The following is a 20,574-nucleotide window of genomic DNA, read 5'->3' as shown; positions in this document are numbered from 1 at the left end:
TCCCCCATAACCGTTTCTCTCGGAGGAGTAAACGTGCAGCTCCAAGGCAATAAAAATTCCTGGGCGTGACAAGAGTGTTTCAGCTTACGGACTCCTCTGAAGGTTATCTAGCCCGCCTGTATAGGTTTGTCCGGCCACATGTGATTGTTTACAGCCTCCCAACCTGAGAGGCACGAGATGTTTTAGACTTACTAGAGGCAAATTATTTTGGGGAGTTAGAAATTATTAGTGGGTTGGTTAGGAATTATATTGGTGAGGGATTTTTCATTTGTTGTGCCAATAATTGCTGCTAATTCCCTGCCCTGGGTGTGACAAGGATGTCTCAGGTCAGACCTCTCTGCTGACAGACTAGCTTGTGTGACAGGATTATCCGTACTCCTGCCACATGATTGTTTACTACCTCTCAACCATAAACAGCACAGAGAGTTTTGGAGTATTTTGAGAGTCTTAATTAGCATGGGGCTTTTTCTTCTCTTTGAGCCAATGATTGCTGCCAGGCCTCCATATCCTTAGGCACCTGGGAATATATTAATCAATGTATTTGGAATATAGAAAAGGAAATAGAGTAGTTTTTGATGTTAGCAATACTAGACTTTTTGAGTTAATGAATTTTCTCTTTTGTAATAGATCACTGTACTTTGTTATAAATCACTGTGTCCTTGCTATGTAAAAATGTAACTTTGTCACTATCTTAAGACTAGATAGATCTTAAGGGGAGCATTGGTGAAAGGATTTTCATTTGTTGGGCTGATGTTTGCTGCTAAATCTCCATATTCCCTGCCCTTATAATGAATATAACTAACATACAGGAGAAATAAGTATTAACATTTAAGCATATAGGAGAAATAAGTATTAACCTTTAACATTAATCCTGTTAACCTTGGGTTAAATAAATTCCTTTCTTGATTGTAACTCACTACACCCTCACCCTATAGGAATGCAACTTTATTTGGAGGGTGGTGCCTGGTTTAAGAAAAAACACCCTTGGAAGAAATAAGTTTTTTTGGTTATCAGAAAGAAAGGATCATAAAATGTCAGCAGGTCTCACTCATGGCCAGATGATGTAATATCCCTAAAACCTTTTTGTATACATTTATGTGAAGCACCTGATTTTGATAAAGGTCAGGACTGCTGACCCCTGCGTGACTCTGTGTTCATCCCTATGTGTAACAAAAGGTATATAAGCAAACCCCAAAATAAAGGAATCGGATCAGTTTCCGGAAAGACCGATTCCCCCATGTCGCTTCTTTCTTGCTCCCGTTTCTCTGGCTGAATTCCCATCTGGATTCAGCCTCCTTTTCTCCACTAATTCTCCTACTAAACTATCCATTTCTAATCTCTCTCTATATCTGTAATTAAATATGTATTTTTCCAAAGACGCTGACGCCGTCCCCACATTTGAATTCCCTGGATCCACCGGGGCTGGACCCTGGCATTGCCTTGTAAGTGACTCCTGGACAAAACCTTCTCCTGGAGTCTCTCATTCCACCTAGTATGTGATTTAACACTGCCTTACCTCTAAAGCCTTTTACAGTTTGAATAACACACGCTTTCCCACACCTCCTCTTCCTGAGCTCCACAGTAACCCTGTTAGAACTTCCCTGTTCATTTTCCAGATGAGAAAAGGGAGCCTTAGGGAGGTCACAGTACTAAGCAGCAGAATCATCTGTTTAGCAAACATTTACAGACCTTGGGAGCGTGAGTGCCTAGATGTGACCCCCAACTCCTGCGCTAACTGGGGTGCGTACTCCTCAGCCCCTCAGGGCCCCTGAGGATGGCTGCACCTGCCGCACAGACGTGCTCGGGGTGGGGCGGGCACAGGGCAGGTGAGGGGCGCAGGGTGGGCGAGGGGCGCCGGGAGGGACACGGGTGCAGACAGCGTGGGTCTCACAGGTATGTTTATTCAGGCCTGAGGACAGCGGCACCGCAGCACATCAACACGGGTTCCCACGTTCCCAGAGCACAGCCAGGCCGGTGTCCCGTCCGTGGAAAGCTGGTTAATGATGACCATGAGCCGGAGCGGCGCTGGAAGCTTTCCGAAGAGAAGCACGATGCAGAGACAGTTTAGTGGGGGGAAGAGCGGACTGCAGTCATCACGCAAGCCCGCACTGCCAAGCCGGAGGCGCAAAGGACGACTTTCAATTCCAGGAGGCAGAGAGAGGGCTATTTCTACGGCAATGTGCACGGAGGGTCTGTGAACCCCGCCTGGACACCAAGAGCGAGGGCAGGGCAATGTCCTCCCAAGCTCACGGGCCCTGTGCCTGTCTAGGACTCAGGTGGCTAGGGCCTCACTGTCAGGAGGAAGCGAAGAGGAGAAACGTCTAGCACCAGAGTGCCGTTGTGCGTTCCCAGGGCAGCCTGCTCGCCCAGGCAGCTCCTGTGTCCCCACTGGTGGCACCAGCTAGCTCTGAGCAACTCACTGCTCTCCTGGGAGCTACACTCAGCCCACGGGCTGAGCAATGGTTTTTAAGCTCAGTCTATTGGAAGCAGAACAGCAGGCTCCTCTGCTTCAGCAGACCAGCACTCTACGTCCCGACAGGTCCCCTCTGGGCCTGAACGCTCACTGGAACAGCTGTTGGCTTCAATTCCCAATAAGGAGGCACCTTGTCCTGAAAAGGTATGATGGTGTTTTTCATTCCCCACCCATTTTAAGCAGAAATCTTACCTTTCAAGGCTTTACTCCTTTTATCTAAAATAAATGGAAAGAAAAATTGGTCATATCAATTCTTTCCAAAAATACCTTTAGCCAATTTATTGTCAAAATCATCATCTGGCTGAAAAGTTCATACCTTAGGTAAAGCTGTTAAGTGAAGCTTTCAGAAAGTAGTAACCCTATAGTGCTTCAAAGCCACAAAGTGGTGAAAGTTTTACCACAGATGTTCTCTCAACAGTTAAACAGCCCTTCATGATCTGCAGGGCTCTCCACTCCCCACCACATCCCACACTCCAGCCCTGCAGCTTAAAGTTTTCTCCTTTCTCCACTCTCTCTTATTCATACACAATTGGGCCTCATCTTTGCTCTACTGAGAACCAAGTGGACGCTCTGCCTCCAGTTTTATTATGAACATATTCATTCAGATCAGTGGGAAAGGTACAGTGGAATACTGTTTACCACGACACCTCACCCTGACTATTTTAACCTGCGTCTCTCAAAACTAAGGACGTCGCCTCTGCACTCTGGACACTGCCACACCTAAGAAAATTCACAACTCCCTGATATCAAAGTCTTGTTCAAGTCTCTCTTATTGCTGACACAGCTCTTACACTCCCCATGTTTCAATAAAGGACCACCAGGGTTTCTGGTGTGCCCTGTTGGTTAAGGGCCATAGTTTCTTTACAATACGAACTGTGATTCCTTTGGAAAGGAATTTTCTTCCTGACCTCTAATGAATCAAACAAAGACACTTACCAGCACTCCTGATTTTATAAACGATGTAGGCCATCAACGCCGTTCCCACCCAAATCTCCTGGTAAGCTTGCGTATAGTAGGGCTTCATGGGGATCCACACTTTCTTAATAAGACTCTGAAGCATCTGAAAAGGAGCACAGTGGTTGAGTATTACCATGACTGCTGTTTTAATAAACCTAACTGCCAAGAGGTTTCCCTTTATTAAGTTTCACCCTATTTCTCACACTATTCAATGGGCGGCAGCCTCTATGCCAGACCTGCTCCCCAAAGCCATTCCAACATCTACACTGGGGCTCTGCTCTCAACAGCTTTCCGAGCTCCACACACCGGCAATACCCCCAACCCTGGCCGTCCAGGCACTCCGTCACTTCCCATTCCTCCAGGCCCAGAGCTCTCTCAGCCTGCACTGTCATTGACAGCCCGCCTCTGAAGGCTACCCTCCACCAGTGTCCCCAAATTATGCCCCAAATCACACACTTCTAAAGCTTTAAAACTAGTACATTTACATCACTGTGCTAAGAGTTGTCGGCATTCGATGCTGAAAAAGAGCGTGGTGATTTCCCTGTGACAGTAACACCCAGGCTTGGGCTCACGTTCACCCAGTGAATCTCAGTCCTTTTCCTGTTTTAGGTTCAGCAGCCCTGAGACATAACTGACACACAACACCGTGCGGTACTTACGGTGCACACCGCAGTGATGACCCACAGGCGGGCACCTTGCGAATGTACCTCCCCAACCCAGTTAATTAACATGCCCACCACCTCACTTTTCTTTTAAAGAGAACTTTCCGTTCTATTCAACTATGCAGTTCAGCGTTATGACCTACAGAGTGTTACATGTATCCCAGTCTTGAAGTCTGCTAACAGTAGACTTTAACAGAGAGAGCATGAGAGAACACTCACTTCCTAAGAGATGCAGTAATAACTTATTTAATCAATAATTATTGTATCTGATTAGGAAAAGCCATCACATTCTGAACTGACAGAGCTCATCTTTATGTGCAGTTCTCAAAGCAATGCTTTTGCTCATGTTTATAATTCACCAGACTCTAAAATCAGGTGCCCTCATTTTCATTTTAGTAAGCTTTGCAACATCCCAGGTGATCTATTAAACTGTCGCCACTCAGATCATCGTGAGGAACCCTGACATCAAAGTACTTCTTGTCTTACTAGGAAACACTGCTCTGGCTTCAGAGAGCAGGCCCCAGGCCCAGCCCCAGGCTGACCGAGGGTCACCCCTGTTCCTTCCGCATCTCTACTTGGCTACACAAAATTTCACTTCAGTTTCCTCTGGTTTTCCGTGAATGAAACCTGTATCGTGTGGCCATTATTCACTCAGCAGATGTGAAGTGTGCATGTAAGAGGTGGCAGGCACTGTGTCCAGAGCTGAAGCACGGGCTCCTAAAGAGCCAGGAGCTCCTGGGGGAACAGTGTCGTCAGCAGAGGCAGCACATGGGCCAAGACCCCGTGGTCAGGACGTGCCTGGAGTGGGAGGGCCCTCGGGAAGGCCATGGCGGCTGCGGGGGCTCGCACCTGGACCGTCCCTCTTGCCAGCTAACTTGAACTGTCCCGGTTTCTTCATCTCTAAAGCAGGGATAAAACCACCCCCGCCCAGAGGGCTGTCGTGAAGACAGAGGTGCTGCTGTCACAGTACCTGCTGTGCTGCAGCGAGTATTCATACACACACAGTCGCAGGTGCACTCGGGGTGGCGGGTGGCCAGAGCACGGAGGGCCTTGGGGGCCGCAGCAGAGAGCACGGTTCTCACCCTAAGACTGTCACACAAACCTAACACACCCGTGAAGCACTTTACACGCTTATCGCCTGCACCCCAGGAGGAAGCTGCCCGAGCTCACCCAGCTGGATCTGCGCTGCGTGACTGAGGATCTGCTCTTCGTGACTGAGGATCTGCTCTGAGGCCTGGCTCCCAGCTCTTCCCAGAAGAGCACAGACGCAGGCTGGGCTGACACAGCGGTGCCCTCATGTGTCCTGTCCCCAGGCAGTACTGTGATGCTCCATCAGAACACACGGCTCCAGGAGGCCAAGGGTGCCACCTCGAGAGGCACCTGAGAAGACGCCACAGGGTGCGGAGGAACCTCTGGGGCCTCAGATGGGAAGAGCTCAGAGGCGCTGAGCGTGCTCCTCTCCTCCCTGCGCCCAGCACTGACTGGGAAGGAAGACCAGTGGGCTTGGAAGCCTGTGAATCTTGGGTTCCTACATGAGTTCTGCCTGCTTTGCCCTCTACCTTGGGCAAGTCTGAAAGATGTCACTTCAGAGGTTTCCCTTTCTGTGAAGCACAGACAGCTCTACCTGGCCCCCTGGGCTCTCAGTGGAATTTCAGGAGGAAACATAAGGGACCCTGGCCTGCCTGTGCAGTCGCTCAGTCATGTTTGACTCTTTGCGACCCCATGGACCGTAGCCTGCCAGGCTCCTCTGTCCATGGGGATTCTCCAGGCAATAATACTGGAGTGGATTGCCATGCCCTCCTCCAGGGGGCCTCCTCCAGGGGATCTTCCCCACCCAGGGATTGAACCCCGGTCTCCAGCACTGCAGGCACATTCTTTGCCGTTTGAGCCCACCAGGGAAGCCAGGCCTACTGCCTGGTGAGGAATAAAAACTCAGAAAATGATCACAACAAGGTCAGAAGGAATCTCTGCAAAAGGCTAGCTGGTTGCAATAGTACTAAGCTCCTGGGGTTCTACAGAGGACTTAAGATGAGGGTAAGGCCCAGGCCCATTAGAGGGCTTGGAGCAAGGCCAGATGAAGACCTAGAAGGAATAAAGCAAAGCAAACCAGGAAGGTCAAAGGCCCTAAGAACAGACCTAAATAACCTTTTGTTATCTGGATCTTTTGCTCAAGGCCCAGGACCCTGGCGTTCTCTCCTCACCTAAAACGATCCGAGACTGCTACAGGGCAGGTACGTTGCAAATGCTCACCTCCCACCAGCCTTTGGCTCAAGGGTTCTATGCTTGGTCGGACGAGTGAGTGTCCCGGAGGCCTCCTACTTCTGCCTGAGTCCACTCTGTCCGGCCACGTTTCCCAGCTCTGCATGGGTTTCATTAACTCCCATTCCTTCAAAGGCCCCTCCTAGTCAAAGGCCAGATGGGCGTCCACCGTGCCCGTGTCAGTCTGCAGTTTCTGGCGCGCTACGTTAAGCAAACGTCACCTGAGCCTACACTGACGACCAGAAACGTCTGACCCGTTGAGCCCGGACCAGGCTTCACAGGCTGAATGTCCCTGCAACTGTAGTCACCACCTCGGATCCCCTTCTGGTCCCCGTCTCGCCCCTCCCATGGCCTTGTCACACGTACAGGGTAGCTCCGAGAACACTAAGTAGCGAGGAAACCTGAGGGGTAAAGGCGAGAGGCCACCTGACGTGGCGCCGAAGTGCTCGGCTTGGATCCTGACTCCATCACTTACTAGCCCCGTAACCTCGGAGGAGGTGGCTGACTTTCAAGGCCGAAGGAAAAGGCGCAGCGCGTCCTCGGCGTTACTCGCCAGGCACAGCGAAGCCCGAGACGACCTCCCTTTACAGGGGGGGACCGCGGGGGAAAACTCGCGTGGGCAGCGGGAGCGGTTGGGTCCCAAGGTCAGCGGGGGTCGAGATGCGGTTGTGGGAGGGCCAGGGAAGCTCCTGCCCGCGGCCGTGGGGGCATACGGGGGCCCCGGTCTCCGCCGCCCGCGGTCCAGCCCTCTCCATCCCGGTGGCCCCACGCCGAGCGCCGAACTCGGCCACGTACTCACCTCGGCCAAAGACCAGAGGCTCAGGAAGCCCCAACTCAGAACGGCCGACTCGGAAAGGTCACTCAGCGCGCAGGCGCCGCGCGGGGGCTGCCGGGAAGGCGGAAGGAGCGACAGTCCTCCTGGCCAGAGCGCCCACCTGACCGCGCCTGCGCACCACAGCGCCCCCAGCGGTTCGACAGGATGGAGGCCGACAGCACGAGCGGTGGGGGAGGGGACGTGGCGGGGTTTTGTGTCACAATAAGGTGACCAACCGTCCGGATTTGCCCGGGAGTGGGACTTCCTGTGCTGCAACGGGGAAGGTCTTGGACAAAGAGGACGAGTTGGTCTTCCTGATAACGGGAGTCTCTGCTTGCTGTGTTAATGGGCGAGAAGCCGAGTCTCCCACCTCTGGGTTTCTTGCCATTTCTCTTCGTGTTATCAGCATTCTTGCTCTGCGTGTTTTTATGCATCAATTCCGTGCATAGTAATTCTACACAATAGACAATATAAGTAAAGACTTCTACAGGGACTCCAGACGCTGGACCTAATAAACGTAGGTTTTAAAAAGACCCATGCTTAGTATGCACAAGGAAACACAAGGCTGAAAAATTAAGCAGAAAATTGGAAATTGTAAAAAAAAAAAAAGAAAAGAAACAAAGAAAGCCACTTAACTGACTGGAAAAGAGCCAAAAAGAAATTTGATAGATTTATAGCAACATATTAGACAGTTGAAGAATCACTGAATTGGAGGCTGGGTTAGAAAAAACCAATCAGGAATACAGACAAAAAGAGAGGAACAGCAAGTCTACCATAATATAACCGCCGATTTAGAATTCTATGAGTGAGGAACTATGCATTCAATAAAGAAAGCGAAATGACATTTTGGACCAACCAAGACTGAGGGAATAATCAGCAGTAGATCTGCAGATTAAAAAAAAAAAAAATCGGTGTTCATTATTCAGGCAAAAGAAAAGTGAGTTCAGATGGAAGGATGTGAAGGAGAAACAGCAATGAACTGGGCCCCGCTTCAAAGGGAAGAAAGTTTAGAAGTAAATGAAGCTGTGCATCAAACGCAGAAAACTTGTCATCTTACAGCGCTGATGCTCAAAATGTGGTCTAGGGGTTTTCAAGACTCTTTAGGGGTCACAACTGTTACTCATAATAACAGTAAGATGTTATTTGTCTTTTTCATTAGAATTCTCTCACAAGTCTATGATGGAGTTCTCCAGAGGCTGTATGACTTGTGATGTCACAACAGAATGAGAACCCAGCTATCAGCCATGAAGGCAGGCATTGAGAGGTCTGTGAAAACGCAGACATGTCACTCTTCTCAAACACAAAAATTGAGGGGCAAATACAGTGACTTTTCTTAATTATTCGCTTTAACACAAAATAGTTTTATTAATATTATAAAATTAATGTAAAAATAAATAAAACCTCATTCGTAACCCCTAAAAAAGTAGATAGAACCCACATAAACAAAAGCTCTCTAGGGTCTTCAACAATTTTTAAGCATGTAAAGGAATCTTGAGACAAAGACAAAGTTTGAAAAACACTCTTAGAAAAAGAGTTAGAAAACTGCAGAGGACAAAAAGCACTTAGGAAAAACCTCAAGGAGTTATTTTAAGACAAATCATTTCAACTTAAAACTCCACTTGAGATCAACAGAATTTCAATATCCTTAGTCGCTTATCCAACATGGCCTGCAAGAAACATGGCCCATGTTTAAAGAAAACAATGTTTAAAGAATGGGCCACCTCAGCAGATTTATTCAGAGTACAAAATGCTATATTTTGTGGCCAAGGAGGGTCAGTGAAGATATGAAAGTATTTGGGGCAAAGCTTCTCCTGTTCATGGCATCAACATCATTTGTAATCGTCTTCTGTTTTCCCTTTGGGCCTGCAGCCCCACCAGCTCTGGGAATGCAAATCTGTGAAACCTCCACCAAGGCCCACTCTGGGGCCTTCCCAGGTGCCCTGACCTAGGTGTCCACGTGCCTATGCAGAACTATCAAGCTGCCTCTTGTGAACTCTGGACTTTGGGCAGGAATGCTCGATGAGCTGGGCCAAGTGACTAAAGAGGGCCAAGAACTACTCGTGAAAGGAAGGGGCTCAAAGCAGGCCCTGGGGCAAGCCCGTGGCATCTCCAGACCTGTCATCACTTGTTCTGTCATCCTCGAAGGCTCACAGCTGAAGCGGCAGAGCCAATTGATCCAGCAGTCCATTGAAAGGCTCTCAGTCTAAACAGGTGACCTCGGCCACATGCCCTGCTGACTCCTCCCCCAGGGGGTTATGTATCATATTGTCTGTTAGCACGCAGTATCTTCAGCTACCTTCTATTATAAAATACTGTAGTGTTTAATCCGCTTTTTGGACTTCCCTGGTGGCTCAGTGTTAAAGAACCTACCTGCCAATGCAAGAGACACAGTTTTGATCCCTGGGTTGGGAAGATCCCCTGGAGAAGGAAATGGCAACACGCTCCAGTTTTCTTGCCTCAGAAATCCCATGGACAGAGAAGCCTGGAGACTTCTGGTCTCCAGTAAACTCCCGGTGTTTACTCAAACTCATGTCCATTGAGTCAATGATGCCATCCAACCATCTCATCCTCTATAGTCCCCTTCTCTCGCCTTCAATCTTTCCCAGCACCAGGGTCTTTTCAAATGAGTTAGTTGTTCGCATCAGGTGGCCAAAGTATTGGGGTTTCAGCTTCAACGTCAGTCCTTCCAATGAATATTCAGGGCTGATTTCCTTGAGGGTGGACTGGTTGGATCTCCTTGTACAGGTGCTGCTGCTAAGTCGCTTCAGTCATGTCCAACTCTGTGCAACCCCATAGACGGCAGCCCACCAGGCTCCTCCATCCATGGGATTTTCCAGGCAAGAGTACTGGAGTAGGGTGCCATTGCCTTCTTCCTCCTTGTACTAGTAATATACTAATAACATACTAGGGAACACAAATGGGATTTGCAGTTACTGAAGTGGACGACAGAGGACGACATGGTTGGATGGCATCACCTACTCAATGGACAGGAGTTTGAGCAAACTCCGGGAGACAGTAAAGGACGGGGAAGCCTGGTGTGCTGCGGTCTATGGGGTCACAAACAGTTGTATATGACTGAGCAACTGAACAACAGCCTGTCTTGCAAAATTCGAACATGTGCTAGCCTTCACTAAACGCATGAAATTGTAGTGTTTTTCAATCAATGCTGAACGACGTACAAAGAGTCTCAATGACTTTATGATCACATTTTCTTGTCTTTCCCTTGCCCACAAATGTGTGTGTGTGAGGCATACTTCTGATGGTTCAGTACTTGGATTGGCCAAAAATCCAAGGCCCAGATCTCGTAACATGGTGGTGGTGTGGCCAAGTTAGGACCTGGAACTGCTACCTCAGTGCCACGCTGGGTTCATTTTTCGTAAGAAACCAGTAGTTCAACCACGTCTAGTCTGACTTCTGCCTGCACTGCTCTCAGGCTGACCTCTTAACTGTCACTCATTGGGTATTTCCCAGTCCTGACCTGATTGGCTCTCACACTGTTGATCAGTACCATGGTCTTCATGCTGCTCTTACGCACCCTTTCACACCGCTCCCAGGAGCCCACATGGTGCCAGACACTGCACTGGGCGCTGATGATATTAAGGTGGGCAGGCAGTAACGTCAGTATCTTTGTCCTCTCTGCCTCTTCTTTCAGGCTGTTTCCTAGCTTCTGTCCACCTCCACTCGCTCTGGCCTGGACCTTTTCAGCTGCTCTGAGGGCTTTAATCACCATCCATTTGCTGATAATCTCCAAATGTGAACTTCTTACCACCTGTTTCTGTGCAGCTGTGGGGAGGACACTGCCCCCGAGAAATAGATTTAGGAAAGAAGACGAACTCAAGGAAGACGCAACTCAAGTTGCAGCCAGTCAAGTTCTGGCCCCACTAAATTCCGTCCAGATCCTCTCAGCTACCAGAGCCCCTTGCCTTCATCAGCGGATTACCTCCCCTCCGAGTCCTCCTTCGCCCGGCTTGTAACCGGTTCTCCCCCAGGTGTCCACTTAGGTGTCATTTTCTCCAAGAAGCCTTCCCTAACTTTCTTGCTCCTTTCCCCAAATTAGGTGCAAGGTGTCTGAGGTTAGCAGGCTCTGGTTTGCCTCTCATCTTCCTCACCTGAGGTCTGTCACCGCGACCCTGCCCTGGGCCAGGCGCAGGGGCACAATAAACGTGTTCCTTCTCGGCCCAGATCGCCAGGCCTTAGACGGAGTAGCCCCAAGGGGAAGCCTGGAGAGACACATCTGCGGTCCCCTGACGCTGGGCCCAGCTCCCCTGAAGGCCTCATTTCCCCAGTTTTGGTAATGTATGGCCGAACCCCAAGTCACCCAGCCTCTGTGTGGGCGGAAGAGCAGCGCTCCCAACACGCCTGGCGCGTGGAAGGCTCTGATTGGAGGGCTTGTGGGGGGGTGGGGCCAGCGGCCTGAGGTTGAGGCAATGCGCCTTGTGGAGGGCTCTGATTGGAGGGCTTGCAGCGGGGCGGGGCGGGGCAGGGCGGGGCCGGGCCGCGGGCTCGCCGTCTCTTGGTGGTGCAGCCAGGTGTTCCGCCTCGCCTGTTCACGCTTCTCTGACCGGCGGTTGAGCGGCGCGCAGGCCGGGCTGCGAACATGCTGCGCAAGCTCACCCTCGACCAAATCGATGATTGGTTTACCATCGGCAAGATGGTGACCAACGTGGAGCTCCTCGGCTCACCACCTGCCTTCCCCGCCGAGGCTGCCCGGGACGAGGCACAGCGCAGGGGTGCGGCCCCCAGCTCTGACCCTGAGGCTGAGGGCCAGGCTGAGGCTCCAGCTGAGGCTCCGGTCCTGGCCCAGGCCCAGGCCCAGGCCGAGGCCCAGCACCAAGACCAGGAGCAGGCTCCAGCCCAGGCCCAGGCCATGCTGGCACTACCCTGGAGGTAGGAGGCTGGGGAAGAGAGAGACGGGTGGGCGCAGTTGTGGGCCTGGGCTCCGAGGACCTGGGCCGCCCCCACCCTGTGAGACCGCGTCCCTGGCCCTGGCCTCTCTGGTGAGGTAGCTGGGCATCAGACAAGCCCTAGTCCGTGGCCTGGACCAGGTTAAACTTCTCCACCAGGAGTGCAACCTCTCCAGAGTTTGGGCCAGTGAAAAATCTTTTTATTGATAGGCTTTATTACTATTTTTTAGAGCAGTTTACGTTTGCAGGAAAATTGAACAGAAAGCAGAGTCCCAAGTATCTCCTGCTGCTCCAGCAGTTTCCTCCATGGTTAGTAATTTGCTCTAGTGTGGTATATTTGTATGTTTGTTACAATTGGAATTTATTTTGGAGCCCAAGAAAATGAAATCTCACACTGTTTCCCCATTTTCCTCATCTGTTTGCTGGCAAACCAATAGGTACATCGTTATTAACTAGATCCATAGATAAGACAGAGGGTTCATTCTTGGTGGTGTACAGTCTGTGGGTTTGGACAAAGCATGACGATATGTAGCCACCATTAGTATCAAACAGAGTAGTTCCCCTGCTGAAAACATCCTGTGTTCTGCCTGTTCATCCCTCTTTGCCCCACTCTCCATCCCCAGTGGGTAGGCAGCCACTAATCGTCTTGTTATCTGGTGGCTCAGTGGTAAAGAATCTGCCGGCCAATGGAGGAGACGCAGGTTTGATCTCTGGATGGGGAAGATTCCCCTGGAGAAGGAATTGGCAACCCACTCCAGTATTCTTGCCTGGGAAATCCCATGGGATCGCAAAAGAGTCAGATACGACCGAGCAACTAAACGATGTGTGTTATCCTTCTGTATGTGACCTTTTCAGGTTGGCTTCTTTCACATAGTATTACGCACTTAAGGTTCCTACATGTCTTTCCAGGACTTGATTACTCATTTCTTTTTTAAAAAATTATTTATTTATTTATTTATTTTTTGTAGGTAAGGAGATTTATTTATTTTTTATTTATTTATTTTTTTATATAATTTATTTTTTTTACTTTACATTTCTGTATTGGTTTTGGCATACATTGACTACTCATTTCTTTTTAAGTGCTGAATAATATTCCATTGTCTGGATGCACCATGGTCTATCGGATCACCACTGAACTGTATCTTGGTGGATCCCAAGTTTTGGCAGTCGTGAATAAGCTGCTGTAAACATTCTGGGGCAGGTTTTGTGGGCTCAGAAGTTGCAGCTCGTCTGGGTGAACGCCCAGGAGCACCAGTGCTGGACCTCTGCAGTTTCACCAGTGCTCCTCCCCCCACCCCTCTTCCACTGGAGGGCAGTGTAATCTGGTCACGTGATGGGGTAATCTGGTCACGTGATCTTGGTGGACCTAAAGCAAGAAGATGCCTGCGTTTTGAGGAGACCTAGATCTGGTCAGTAGAAACACCTGCTTACTCTTTAAAGAAGGTCAGAGTGGAAGTACCTCTTCCCACCTGGGGAATGCGTATCACTCCTTGGCCCCTTCCCCTCAAGTTCAGCCCCCTTTACAGTTGAGATGGTGGTTTTCTTTTGGTAACTTCTTATTACTCTTGTTCATTGCCCCTCACCCCTACCCTTTGATCTAGTGGATGGACTCGAGCGTGAGTCAAGATCTCATGGGCTGTTTCCAACCTTTGTAGACACACTTCAAGCCTTTGTAAAGCCAAGTGGGACTTGGGATCTTTGGTAAATTTGTTTCTTGGGGGCAGGGAGGGGGCAAAGAAACTCTGATACAGCTTTGGAGTTGCTCTTTTGCTTCATTTTCACGCAGGTTGTTTCCCTGAATTGCTCTGGCAGATGATCCCTTAGCACCTACCCCCACCCCCGGCCCACCCGCCACCCTGCTCTGCTCTGTGCTGCCTAGACTTAATGGACAGAATGGCATTGATTTCAAATAACTCGTTGTTGAAGTAAATTATTATGGACTCTGTCAGAAATGACAAGCACGGATTTATAGGTTGCTCAGTCATGTCCGACTCTTTGTGACCCCGTGGACTGTGGCCTACCAGGCTCCCCCGTCCATGGGATTCTCCAGGTGAGAGCACTGGAGCGGCTGCTGTTGCCTTCTCCAGGGGACCTTCCTGACCCAGGATTCGAACCCGGGTCTCCTGCATTGCAGGCAGACGCTTTACCGTCTGAGAGTTTTAAAAATTTTCAACTCTTCATGGGCTAAGACTGTTGTAAAGTCAATAAAAAGAATTTTCAGAGTAATAAAATGAAAAAAGATAAAATATAAGCCCCATTTTTAAGATTATTACAATCAGCATGTAAAATTACTTTGTAAATGCAATAGATGTTTGCCTGCTGCTACTGCTAAGTTGCTTCAGTCGTGTCTGACTCTGCGTGACCCCATGGACTGCAGCCCACCAGGCTCCTCCGTCCATGGGATTTTCCAGGCAAGAGCACTGGAGTGGGCTGCCATTGCCTTCTCCAGATGTTTGCCTACCACCAGTGAAAAGGCAAAAAATTACGACACTGAGAGATGACCCCCACTCCCCAGGTCAGTAGGTGTTCAGTATGCTTAAGAGTGACGTAGCTCCAGAAAGAGTGAAGAGGCTGAGCCAAAGTGGAAACTGTGCCCCGTTGTGGATGTGTCTGGTGGTGAAACTAAAGTCTGATGCTGTAAAGAACAGTACTGCATAGGAACCCGGAATGTTAGGTCTGTGAATCAAAGTAAATTGGAAGTGGTCAAACAGGAGATGGCAACAGTGAACATTGACATTTTAGGAATCAGTGAACTAAAAATGGATGGGAATGGGTGAACTTAATTCACATGACCATAATATCTACTACTGTGGGCAAGAATCCCTTAGAAGAAATGGAGTAGCCCTCATAGTCAACAGAAGAGTTTGAAATGCAGTACTTGGATGCAGTCTCAAAAATGACAGGGGCCTCTCAGTTCATTTCCAAGGTAAACCATAGGACAGTGAAATTCTCACATCTGCACATGACTACTGGCAAAACCATAGTTTTGACTAAACGGACCTCTTTGTTGGCAAAGTGATGTCTCTGCTTTTCAGTGCACTATCTAAGTTTGTCATAGCTGGAGCACCAGAGACTTGATACTTTTGAATTGTGTTGGAGAACACTCTTGAGAGTCCTTTGGACAGCAAGGAGATCAGACCAGTCAATCCTAAACGGAATCAACCCTGAATGTTCATTGGAAGGACTGATGCTGAAGCTGAAGCTCCAGTACTTTGGCCATCTGATGCGAAGAGCCGACTCATTGGAAGAGACCCTGATGCTGGAAAAGTTTGAGGACAGGAGGAGAAGGGGGAGACAGAGGATGATATGGTTGGATGGCATCACTGGCCCAGTGGACATGAGTTTGAGCAAGCTCCAGGAGGTGGTGAAGGACAGGGAGACCTGGCGTGCGTCAGTCCATGGGCTCGCAAAGAGCCGGACATGACTTGATGACTGAACAACCACAACAAAGCAGAGGGCCGGGTTGGGGCCACCTGGACGCGTGACTCACAGAAACTGTGAAGCAACACGTGTGTGCTGTTCTAGACTGCTGAGCTCGGGCTGACTGTGGCAGCAGTGGAGCTGGGATTCAGACATGAGAAGCTGTCGCCTAGTATGGCGGCCGCTCAGAGGCTTCTGACTGATGTCTTCTCTGTGCAGCAGAGTTTCGATGTTGGGAGAAAACATTTGATGCAGAGGAAGACAGGCTTTATCAGTGTTGGGTATCACACAGTGAAACCGAACTAGAGGGGGTCAGTCCCTCAGGTGGGAAGAGTAGCGCGCGTGAGTCATTGGAGTTTAGTCTGTGGGTGCTGCTGAGTCAGTTCAGTGAGCCCCAAGAGTCATGACCCCTGGCATTTAAAAACGGAGCAACAGAAAGTTCCAGTATGGATCACAATAGTTGAGAAAAGAGTTGCTCTGTGAGATGGATGCATGTCTGGGTGGTGAGTACAGTCACGGTGTGCGTTTCCTTCTGGAAGGAAGCCGCGCCTGAGGCCCTGTGGTGAGTGGTCAGAGATGGCCCCGAGCTGGGAGGGGTGGCAGAGCCGGGTGGGTGGGTGAATGGTGTGCAGGTGAGGCGTCAGTGATCTGGATTTCCTCCTGTCTTGTTTTCCGCGTGGTGGTGTGTTTTTGCTCCTTTGTGCTGATTGTGGGATGTTTTCTTTTATTTTTACCTTCCCTTTCTTCACCTTGGCATGTGAAAAAGGAAATACTTTGTGACTGTGTTAGACATTTCGAGCGTTTTCCTCCACGGTTGTCTGCGGGCTTCCCTTTGGAACTCAGGGCCTGGCCCTCAGCTTGAGGCTGGGAGCTGGCCACCCCACCCTCTGCCCAGGGCTGGTCTGTGTGTGGCCTGGCCTCTGTCTGCAAAGCTCACAGACTCGTGGCTCACTGCGAGCTTGCTTAGCTCCCACTTTTCTATCTCTTGACTCTCCAGCACCTTGAGGTGTGCTTGGTCCCGGAGGCGCTGCTGCGGAAGCTTTCAGATTGCCGTCTGGCGCCTTTATCCCGTTCCCTGTTTCTTAATTTCCCATTTCCTGCCTGGTGTGCCGTACTGCCGATTGAGCGCCTGCGGCGTTAGGCATTTTGCTTGCGACACAGGCCGCACAAGCAGGCCGTCCTTCTGACGGACGAGGCTGGCCCTGTCCTAGAGCTGCCTCTTGGCGTCCTCAGCTGTGTTGAGAAGCTGCTCCCAGCGCGGTATCCGATAGTCTGGACAGTGGGTGTGTTTGACCCCACAGCATGTGACCTTTTCCTTTTGGCCCTGCCTTTCCGTGTCTAGGCCTTGCATAGACGTTAGTGTTGGCTCGTGTTACCGTCCGAGGGGTTCTGTTTTCTCTTCACCTACAAAGTCTCTGTTTTTTAAAAACCTTCTGTTTAACGGATGTAAATTGTTAGGTAATTTCCCCATTCGTTGGGAAAGTACTTGAGTGTCTGTGTCTTCCACGTGCAGCTGGGGTTGGCTGATGGAGAGGAGGGGGGTCCGGTGGGAGCAGGCTCCGGGTCATGAGTTCCGGTGGTGGTCTCAGTGAGAAGCTGCCCCACCCGAGCTGCCCGGGGTCACTGGAGGGCGCCTGGAGGCTCTGTGTGTGGCCACCCCTTGTGGTCCCCACTCCAGCAGGATAGCTGCCAGTTGAATGAATTGAATGGGGCCCAGGGCAGAAACAGGGAGGTCAGGTATCAACTATATCAACGCATATCCTGTTGGCTCTGTTTCTCTGAAGAGTCCTCAGTAACACATCATCCAAGCAGGAGAGAGGACAGGCTTATAGACCAGGACAGTGGCAACGGAGGTGGTGAGCGACGGTGGGGTTCAGGATGTGTTACTAAGAGGCTGGAACTCTAGGCGGATCAGATACAGAATGGGAGTGGGGAAACAGGCACGGGTGACATCTGGTTTCTGGCCGAGCCCTTGGAAGCTGTTGCCATCCGCTGAGGAAGGCTGGACTGCAGGAAGGACTGGCATGGGGGGAATACCAGGAGCTTGACCTCGAACATGCTAACTTTGAAATTCCAATTAGATAACGGTAAGTGCAGGTAGTCTGGAGTCGAGGAGAGAAGCCTCGCTGTGGGGCTGGACCAGTGGGAGCTTAAGGTTCTGGGTGATGGAGCCCCAAGCCTGGAGCACGCGCTCATTTAGAGGTTGTAAGATAAAATGTGCAAAGGCTGCTGGGAAGGAGCACTAGCAGGGTCTGAGGAAGGCAAGTGGGAGAGCCTGTTTCACGTCGCACGTGCTTAGTGCACCGAGAGTGTCTCTCAGTGCTTTCAAGGGATTATTTTGTGTTGTTTTCCCCACATAACTCTTGAGGGTGGAGATTTTCAATGAGTCTCCACCCCAGCACAGTACTTGGCATGTAGCAGGAACTCAGGTGTCTGAGGGGATGAATTGTCTTTGTGGGTCCCAGTCATTTTTATTCTAAAAATGATGAGGGTTGCTTCCTCATTTGCTCCTATCTTGAATAAAGCCTGAAATCTGTCTTTACTCCTCTGACCAGAGCTGATTTCCCTCAGGTTGGGGCGGGGGGCCGTGTGTGTGTAATACCCTGGCAACTGTACCACAAAGTATCTCCAGAGTAAGTGTGTTTCACGATGTGTACTGTCACACACAGTCTTGTTTGTGATGTGTTTTTTGGCTCCTCCACCAAAGCAAGGGGGTCAGAGTGCCTCTGAGATTCTGGCTTATAAAATTGGATGGATGGGTGGTAGTGTCATTTCCTGAGAAGCGACTGGAAAGCGCTGGGTGAAGTGTTGAGTTATGCTTTTAGTCTGTAAAGCGTGCTGTTTGGATTCCTCTGTTCCTTTCTTGCATTTTATTTATTCTGTTAGCGAACCTCTGTGATTTTGGTTTAGAGCATGTTGATTTTAAGTTGCCTGTGGGCCTCCAAGAGGAGGTGTCAGGTAGGCAGCCGGCTGTGTGCATTTGGGGCTGGAGGGGCCTGCCAGGCTGATGTGCATGCCCGCTCTGCCAGTCAGCGTCTCTGTGCTGTTGGGGAGCCGTTGAGCAGGCCTGAGGCCGTCTGCTCATCTGCCTCACGGGAACAGCGTCACCTGCTTTCGAGTCCAGGATTGAGCGAGACACACAGGCGGTGCTCAGCACAGCGCCTGCATGGAGAGACATGGCTGCCTGCGCTTAGGTGGACCGAGCTGGGGAACAATGCCGCCTTTTGAGAGCTGGCTGTGTGTCAGGCTACCAGAGTCCTGTTAGTGGCTTGGTGTGTGTATTCCTTACTGTTCCCAAGCTCAAACTTAGCTGCTGTGCCGATACTTCATCTTTGTAAACCATACCTCAAGCTTTCCTCTCCCCCATTTGTACCCCACTTATATTTTTAATCCTCATTCTTTTGCTGATTTAAAGTACTATAAATAGCCCAGTGTATAAATGTGTGGATCTAGTAATATTTCAGGAAGTTATTTGTGTTATAATTTCTGCTTGGTTTGTCAGTTTTCAAGAAACAACTCTAGCTTTAAGTTATAAACACTGATACTGACATGGCAGACGTGGTTATGAGGTTATTGCCAAAGACGAAAGTGGGCGGTGGGAACTGAGAATGCCGAGTCAGTGCACTTTCCCCCTCGCTGACGGTCTGGGGTGCAGTTGCCTCATGCCTTGTGGTGCCTCAGTGGGGTGGGGTCCGTCGTCTTCCTGCGCGACTGGGATGACCCACCATCTACAGCCTCTTTAGCCACTGTAAGCTTTTTGGTAGGAACTATATTTGAAAAGTTATTTTCTCCCCTTCTGGACAGAGAGGATTGCCCTTTCTCGAAAGTGCTGTAGACTCGGTCATTTCTTTTGTGCAGTGGCTGTGTGAGGCGCCTTTGTGGGAGGAAGATGTTTTAAGCCTCTTCATGGTGTGTATTTGCTGATACACACAGTGAGGCTGCCAGTTCTAGTACTGAGTTTCATAGACAAACTCCAAATTCTATTTAAAACAAAAATTCTGTGAGGACCTCCCATATAGCATAGGGAAATCTACTCTGTAATGGTCTTTATGGGAAAATAATCTAAAAAAGAGTGGACCTATGCTTATGTGTACTTGATTCAGTTTGCTGTATAGCAGAAACCAGCACAACGTCATAAACCAACTGGACTCCCATAAAAATTACTTAGAAATCCGGTTTCCATCATTGATGCAGTATTGACCTCTTGTTTTCCGCTTCCTACAGTCACTGCTCGATGAGCAGCTGTGCACTTTGGGGAACATTTCTCTTTCCCACAAGTAGTTCTCACTCTGTGAACTCTTGCAGTGATAGAAGAAGCCATAGTTATGTTCTGAAAACCGAACAGAAAGGGAACAGGAGTGAAAGGTGTCTTCATTTTAAATCTGCTTGGGGTGTGTTTCCATTTGCCTTGTATTATTAAACCCTGGTCATGTTGACACCAGGATGGCCTGGAGATGGGAACTGCTGCCCACTCCAGTATTCTTGCCTGGAGAATTCCACGGACAGAGGAGCCTGGCAGGCTATAGCCCATGGGGTTGCCAAGAGTCGGACACAACTGAGTGACTAACACAGTATTGGTTTAAAGTATAGACCAGCATTGATTGTTTTTCTTTGAGAGTAGCAGTTACCAGTGTTGTTAAACCAGTTCATTTCTTTTTATTCATAATACAGATCTGTGTTTTTTATGCTTCTCTTAATGTTGCTGCTGCTACTGCTGCTAAGTTGCTTCAGTCGTGTCTGACTCTGTGCGACCCCATAGACGGGCAGCCCACCAGGCTCCCCCGTCCCTGGGATTCTCCAGGCAAGAACACTGGAGTGGGTTGCCATTTCCTTCTCCAATGCGTGAAAGTGAAAAGTGAGAGTGAAGTCACTCAGTGGAGCCTCTTAATGTTGGCTGAGGTTGAAGACGACTCTGAGTGTTGAGATGAAGCGCTGCTTTGCTCGCAGAGCACACGTTGTCCATCGTTCCCTCCCTGCCGCCTCCCCTGCAGAGCATGATAGATCCAGTCTTATATTGTAAAGACAAGATTCACATCAATCATTTATTTTATTCAATACATAGCTTCCTTTTAGAAGAAAAGTCAA

General features: G+C 49.7%; 1 protein-coding gene across 1 annotated transcript; it reads right to left on the bottom strand.

The window, feature by feature from the left end:
• Positions 1 to 1,881: 1,881 nt before the first annotated feature.
• Positions 1,882 to 7,333, bottom strand: ATP5MJ (ATP synthase membrane subunit j). Its single transcript, XM_040256826.1, has 4 exons — positions 7,151 to 7,333; positions 3,410 to 3,533; positions 2,666 to 2,689; positions 1,882 to 2,032 (listed from the first exon to the last, which is right to left on the bottom strand). Exons 2-4 carry the CDS (start codon positions 3,531 to 3,533, stop codon positions 1,998 to 2,000), a joined length of 183 nt encoding a protein of 60 aa, XP_040112760.1. The 5' UTR covers positions 7,151 to 7,333; the 3' UTR covers positions 1,882 to 1,997.
• Between the last annotated feature and the right edge of the window lie 13,241 nt (positions 7,334 to 20,574).

This window comes from Oryx dammah, unplaced genomic scaffold, assembly GCF_014754425.2.
Source record: "Oryx dammah isolate SB20612 unplaced genomic scaffold, SCBI_Odam_1.1 HiC_scaffold_16, whole genome shotgun sequence".
NCBI lineage: Eukaryota > Metazoa > Chordata > Mammalia > Artiodactyla > Bovidae > Oryx > Oryx dammah.
This window is presented reverse-complemented; position numbering and strand designations above follow the sequence as displayed.